Source organism: Silene latifolia, chromosome 7 (assembly GCF_048544455.1).
Source record: "Silene latifolia isolate original U9 population chromosome 7, ASM4854445v1, whole genome shotgun sequence".
In the NCBI taxonomy this organism is placed as follows: domain Eukaryota; kingdom Viridiplantae; phylum Streptophyta; class Magnoliopsida; order Caryophyllales; family Caryophyllaceae; genus Silene; species Silene latifolia.
This window is the reverse complement of record NC_133532.1, coordinates 114,732,082-114,739,842: the sequence shown is the minus strand read 5'-3', so window position 1 is coordinate 114,739,842 and position 7,761 is coordinate 114,732,082. Positions and strand designations below refer to the sequence as shown.

General features: G+C 39.2%; 1 protein-coding gene across 1 annotated transcript; it reads right to left on the bottom strand.

Moving 5' to 3' along the window:
- Nucleotides 1-2,519: 2,519 nt before the first annotated feature.
- On the bottom strand, nucleotides 2,520-3,104 carry LOC141590559 (uncharacterized). The gene has a single exon (XM_074411137.1). The coding sequence runs from the start codon at nucleotides 3,102-3,104 to the stop codon at nucleotides 2,520-2,522; it is 585 nt and encodes a 194-aa protein (XP_074267238.1).
- Nucleotides 3,105-7,761: the final 4,657 nt, after the last annotated feature.

Below are 7,761 nucleotides of genomic sequence, written 5' to 3'. Positions count from 1 at the left end.
GTTAAACGTTTGTTGATGTCAGAAGAAATTTCTATCTCTATTTTTCTTCTCTTCCTCTTTGTTTATATAGAGAGGAAAACAGGGAAAGGAGGGAGTTATTATGAAGAGTTGCAACTCTTCAAAACCAGGAATACGTTGAATTGATTTCTCTTGAAATTAATTAATTATCTTTTCAGATTAGACACGGAACTAAGTTCCGTATCCCGCGAAATTTAATTAATTCCAAAGTTTGGGCGTTGCCCCGAACCCCCATCGGGGACCACGTTGCGTCCCCGAACCCCTAAACCAGGGCGCTTCGCCCCGGACCTGAACTCGTGACCGCTCAGCGAGACCCCCGTCATAGTCATTCGTCCGAATGCTAAACCGTAATTCCGTAAATAATTATGCAAGTATACTCTCCGTATTTTCCCGAACTTGCAATTTATTATTCAGAAATTACCCACTAACGAACCAACCTTAATTACGCAAAATGAAACCGGTAATTACTCTTAAATCACCAACAGTAGAAACTCTGAAGCGTGAGTTCTTCGAGGGATTGGAACAATGATAGTTGGGTTGGTTTGTTTACAGGATCATAAATATCATCCACCATGTACTCCACCCCTTCCATGTTTCTCAATGTGAGGGATTTGAGGCCCACGAGTTGCCCGAAAGTTGGAAGTTGTTTGCATTCTTTACTGACCTTCTATCTTGACAAGTGACTAGATATGGAAGAGAGCGAGGGAGAGTACCCATCTTTGCCCAACTTGGGAAATCCCTCCCTTTATATCCTTCTACGCATAATACTTTCAGACCACTTGGAGGATGGAGGCTCTCCAGAAAAGCTTCATAGTAGTGACAACTGCGGGTATCATCCAGGGTTCCTAGTCTCCATTCGATTTTCAAGTCGGTGAGATTGCACTTGCCCCTTAAGTTGGCTGATGGAGCATTTTTCACTAGTTCCATCCATTGACCCGACAGATTCAATCTTGACCTTCCTCTCAAACTATTGAGGTTCTCTAAAACTCTTATTCCTCCGCTATCCTTATTAGCTTCACTAGGTTGGCACACGACAAACCGGTTGAGACTCTGAAGAGAAACAAGCTTCTCCAATCCCAGGGGCATAAATGTCAAACTGTCACACTCCTCAATCTCCGGACACCTTAACATAGCCAATCTTCCCATACTTCGGGCAACCTTTTAAGTTCTTTGACACAAATTAAGGTTTAGCACTTGAAGGTTGCGTAACTTTGTGATCGACTCAGAAAGTGCCACCAAAGAGTAATTCCTGGAAAGATCAAGAAACCTCAAGTGGATCAAATCACCTACATTGTCAGGCAAGACATCTATGCCACAATCATCCAAGTTTAAGGTCCGATCGTTTAAACCGAGATACAATCATTTGGCAGATTGATCGACTTAGTTTTGCCCCACATTGTGAGTCCTTGTGGCACAAAGAAGGTGCGAAGTTTTCGTGCGTAAACAGCCTCCGGCAAGCACCCATTGAACTTAACAGAGGCGTGGAGAGTTCATTACTAAATTTGGTGTTACCTGAGGCTACAATACATCCTCCTTCAGCTTCATTTTGTGCCAGGTGATGAAACATTTTGCGCATTTTGCAAGATTTGATTTCATCTAGTGCATCTAATTTTACAATTTGGAAGAAAGACATCCTTAGTAGAATCCAAAATTGTCTCTCCCCAATATCCTCTAAGTTTAAATCGCCGCTATCCTCGAACTTCAAAACCCTTGGGCCATCCACATCTCAATCAAAGACGGCTTGCTCAATTCATAGTCTCTTGGAAACAAGGAACAAGAGGCAACACAATGTTTCGGATGTGGGTTTAGTTGATCGTAGCCGGGCCTCAACACATTCGAAAACGCCTCTTTTGATGACCGTAAACATGTCCATGATGTCCAAGTTTTCATCTCTCGAATCGACGCCAATTGTTATTCTCGGCTCGAATCGATTTCTTTGCCAGTCTTAAAATCAAAGGAAATTTTTCGCACTTTTGCGAACAATTTCTTTTCCAATCTGCTCTTGTTCTTGCTCTTGCTCTTCACTCCCGGAAAGGCGCACCTTTTGAAGAGCAACCACCGTCGTCATCGAAAAGGGCTTCTAACATGTAGATGTTGCTGGCATTTGCAACAGTCAATCCAACATTTAGGTAGCGAGTTGTTATCAAAATTTTACTTCCTGAGCTCCTGTTGCCAACAAGGCTCTCAAAGAATCCCATACAATTTGATCACTGGTGCTCATATTATCTAGAACAAGCAAATACCTCTTTCCACTAATTTCGTCCGAAAGTTGGTCGCGTGGTGGTTTCGGGATGGCACGAACTATCCTTCCCTTCATCGCATGCACTCAATTATTCTAGTCAAGATATCTCAAAAAACTCAACAAATCTGAGACACACGTCCATATTATTTTATGCTCAAAGTGGAGTTTAACCTTATCATCATTGCAAATTGATTGAGCCAAAGTAGTCTTTCCCGATCCAGGCATACCCACAATAGCAATCACAGAGATGTTGCTCATATTAGTAGTAGGTCAACAAGGGTGAAGATGGGGGAACTTGCAGCAGTGTGATGATCTCCTCCTTCTCCTTAGCCCTACCAACAAGTCTTACTCCTGGAGGTACTTGCACACAAGTTTGCTTGACTACATTTCTTTCCTCATTGGAACCATGTCTAGGTATCTGGCTTAAGATGTTAACCAAGTTCCGTCGTATCTCAGCGACACGCTTCTCATCGGAAAAAAGGGCAAGACGATAGGCAGGCGAGACGAGAAGATGCACCTTTGTGATCAAATTGTGACCAGCATTAAGACCGAAGGCATTCTGCTGGTATCTGATCCCATCCACCAGATCATCTGCTTCCAAAAGAACGTGCCCCAGCTTTTCCAGCCAATCACGTACCGTAGGGCTGCTTGATTGTTTCTTCTCTGCATGGGAAAGCTTATCTTGATGTGCTCTAACTTCTTTTGCAACCTCTTGCAGCTCTTTTTTCATCGACTTCATTTCACCAAAAACATCAAAACTGGAATCCCATATCCTGGACATTTCAGGCGATTCCAGAGTTTCAAGCAGGTCATTTGCAAAATTGGAAACGATTGCTGCTGCCATTTTTTTTCTGATTTCTTTTACTTTTTTTTTGTCGGTCTGCTAAATCTGAAAAGATTGTAAAACCAGTGTTGAGGCTCCTTTGTCTAAGTGAATAAGATAATAGCTCTTCCAGGTTTGAGTTTTGCAGCACGTGCCTTTGTTAATTAGTCAACTTCCTTTGTCTTCACATCATCAAATAATACAACCCCAGGTCTAAAATATACTTAGATCCACAAATGTCGCTCCAAGTCAACCATTTTCACTACAATATATATTGAGTAATTTACAGACAATGTCTGGCTGCATGTGCTGAGCTAGGTTGTACCCTGGTTGGATGAGCCCTGCTAGCTGAATATACAATGTTGACTCGTCGACTTTACCTGTGATTTGACGAGCTTAACTCTGTATCTCCACGTGTTCACCTCGTCCGGTTCATACAGTTGTATCTGAGGACAACTACAGCAAAGAGAACGACAAAGGATCAAATTCAATAGACATTGACTTATTAAGTTAGTAGAAGGTAGAGTGCACATACTAACATAGTTGAGTCTTTCAACAAACTGAATTGAGACAATTTAAATTTCCATTCTCTTCAACAGATTGAACATAATTCTTGTGTACGACGGTTGTACCAGTGCTTTTTGACAAAAAGTGACCATTTTATGGTAAATAGTAACCACTTCGAAAAAATATGGTCATTTGTTACTTGTTAGTAATAAAAAGTAGTCACTATTTAACATAGAATGGTCACTATTTATTAAAAAGTGGTCATTTCTTTGTCGTCACATGTACAACAGTCGTAGAGTAGTTTTTGCGTGGCTAAACTTTATCCACCCAAAATTTGGTAAACACCACCGTTCCAGCTTGCCACTAGGAAATCAAACTTAAAACTCGTTAACTTTGAAGCACATACAGAGGTATAAGCCACGGCACCATATTGAATCACTAAAGAGCAACAAGAGCAAAGGGAGTGGAGAAGTGAATGTCGCCAAAACCTTCTTATAATAGAGAAGAATGAATAGAAGTATATCACTACAATAGCGCACTGACAGAACTAAGCTGTGCACTGCTTCTGTAATTGATTTTCCCAAAAATTGTAATTCTTAAATTGGTTAATGGAAGGCTAATAAGTGTTTCTGACAAAGCATAAAATTTGTCGGATTCCACTCTTGGTTCGTTATAATAAGGCTAAAGTTCAAGCTTAGGTCCAGCTAGCTGACTCATCATAATTGCCAAGTCCATTCCTTGCACCATTGTAGGGACTGCAACATCATAAGGACAGTCTTTTGTAAACCCAGCCTTGCCAGACTTCTGCACTTTCTTGATGCATCCCTTGAACTTCTCGTGGCATTTTACACTAGTCATACCTGGAAACTCAACTTGTCAGCAGTTTTTAAGTCGGTGTCATCTATATAATATATATTACCTAACATCTCAAATCCCAGATGATAAATTGGTAAGCAAAGGGGCAAAATTATAGAGAGAAGTGTAGGTCTGGAAAACAACAAAGTACTTTAAGATCATGCTGTCACAAATGTTCTGGAAACAGTCTCCTTGCGTTCCTAATGCGGAGACTTAGCATAGTTATGTGTGGAACATAGTTAACACAAAATTTAGTATTCTTTCTGTCATAATAAATAGTTTATATTATAATTCTACTTTGATAAGAGAAGATTAAAGAGAGAAAACAATATAAGAGAAAGTGAGTATTGTTGTTGTATATATCTTCATCCATGTACATGTGATACATATATATAGATTACAAAGATACCTCTTGGTGAAAGGTAACAATGGTTCCTAAAAGATAAGGAGATGGAAAGTTACAATGGTTGGGAATAGACACAATGGTTGGGGATGTAAGGGTATTATGGTCATCCACTATACATATTTTATAACACTCCCCCTTGGATGACCATTCCTTAAAATAACATAATGTCCGGTGATGCGCATGGAATGTTTGCCTCGTTAAAACCTTACCAGGAAAACCCAATGGGAAAAAACCATGGTGAAGGAAAAAGAGTACAGCGCGCAAAAACTCCCCCTGACAAGTATATTACTGAAGATCTTTGAAACGACGCAATCCAAGTTGATGAAGCAACTTCTTAAATGTTGTAGTAGGAAGAGCTTTGGTAAATAGATCGGCTAAATTTTCACTTGAGCGAATTTGTTGAACATTAATATCGCCACTCTTTTGAAGATCATGAGTGAAGAAGAATTTTGGTGATATGTGCTTTGTTCTGTCACCTTTGATATAACCTTCCTTTAGTTGTGCAATACATGCTGCATTGTCTTCATATAAAACTGTGGGTGCTTCTTTCTGGAAGGACAAACCGCAATCTTCTCGTATATCTTTGAATTACGATCTTAGCCATACACATTCACGGCTTGCCTCGTGAATTGCTAAAATCTCGGAATGATTAGAAGAAGTAGCCGTTATAGTTTGTTTCATAGAGCGCCAAGAAATGGCAAAGTACCACCACAAAAACACATATCCAGTTTGTGATCGGGCATTATGAGGATCGATAAATAACCCGCATCCGCAAAACCAACTAGATTTTCTCTGGACATGTTAGGGAAAAACAAACCCATATCCTTCGTACCTTGAAGATAACGAAGTACATGTTTAATCCCATTCCAATGCCTTCGGGTTGGACAAGAACTAAACCTGGCTAATAAATTAACGGAAAATGATATATCGGTCTAGTATGACTTGCAATATACATCGTCGCCAATTGCACTTAAATAAGGTACTTCAGACCAAGAATCATTCATTATTTTCTCTAGGGCGAAATGGATCTTTATCAATATCAAGTGATCGTACTACCATTGGAGTACTCAAAGGATGTGCTTTATCCATAAAAAATTTGTTAAGTACCTTTTCCGTGTATGTTGCTTGGTGTAAGAGAATTCCATTATTTAAATACTCAATTTGTAAACCCAAACAAAATTTGGTTTTCCCGAGATCTTTCATCTCAAACTCTTTCTTTAAATATTCCACTGTCACTGAAATTTCTTCAGGTGTTCCAATGATATTTAAATCATCAACATACACCGCTATTATAACAAATCCTGATCCAAATTTCTTTATAAAAATGCAGGGGGTAATAGGATCATTCTTGATCCTTCCTTTGTCAAGTACTCACTGAGGCGGTTATACCACATACGCCCAGATTGTTTTAATCCATAAAGAGATCTATTCAACTTGATGGAGAAATGTTCCCTGAAACTTGATGAGGTTGCTTCTGGAAACTGAAAACCTTCTGGGAGTTTCATATATATATCATTATCCAGTGGACCATACAGATAAGCTGTGACTACGTCCATTAGGCGTAAGTCAAGACCTTCTTTCACTGCCAGACTAATTAAAAATCTAAAAGTAGTTGCATCCACCACAGGAGAATATGTCTCTTCATAATCAATACCGGGTCTTTGTAAAAATCCTTGTGCAACTAATCGAGCTTTATATCTCACAATTTCACCATTTTCATTTCTCTTTCGCACAAAGACCCATTTGTGTCCCACTGGCTTTACACCTTCAGGTGTACGGACTACTGGTCCAAAAACTTCTCTCTTTTCGAGAGATTTCAATTCTGATTCAATTGCTTCTTTCCATTTTGGCCAATCATCTCTTTGTCTACATTGATCAATAGACTTGGGTTCATGATCCTCTTCATTTTTCATAACATCTAACGCAACATTGCATGCAAAAATATTGTCGACGTCGATTTCATTTCGGTTCCAAATAATACCAGACATGATATAATTTATTGAGATCTCTTCATTTTCAGGTACCTGAGTTTCTTCCGGAACTAAATTTTCAATCATGTCCATAGTCTCTTCAGGAGATTTGTGTAAATTTACATCCTCGAACGGGCCACCTTCATTCTTTGCTCCTTTTCTTTTTCGAGGATTTTTATCCTTGGAACCAATTGGTCTTCCACGCTTCTGGCGTGCACTAGATTCATTACCAATTCTTGTTTGTCCTTCTGGGATTTTAATTTGAAATGGAGCATTTACAGCTGGAATATGTGACTTCGTCACTCTTTTTGGGTCAGTAAAAGCATCTGGCAGTTGATTAGCTAAGCTTTGTAAATGAATTATCTTTTGAACTTCAAGTTCACATTGTTTAGTACGAGGATCAAGATGAAATAGTGATAATTCATTCCATTTAATTTACTTTTCCAACTGTTTGTCTTCTCCCCCTAAATTTGGGAAAACTGACTCGTTAAAATGACAATCTGCAAAACGAGCCTTAAATAAATCCCCTGTGGTTGGCTCAAGATATTTAATTATTGAAGGAGATTCAAATCCAACATATATTCCCAACCTTCTTTGGGGACCCATCTTTGTGCGTTGTGGTGGAGCTATTGGTACATAAACCGCACAACCAAAAACTCTAAGATGGGAAATATTTGGTTCCTGACCATGAATCAATTGAGACGGGGAGAATTTATGATAACTTGTTGGTCTGATGCGAATAAGTGATTCTGCATGTAGTATAGCATGTCCCCAAGCAGAAATTGGGAGTTTAGACCTCATAAGTAATGGTCTAGCAATTAGTTGAAGTCGTTTGATTAAAGATTCAGCTAGACCATTTTGTGTATGAACATGGGCTACAGGATGTTCAACATTTATCCCAATCGACATGCAATAATCATTAAAAGTTTGAGAAGTAAAT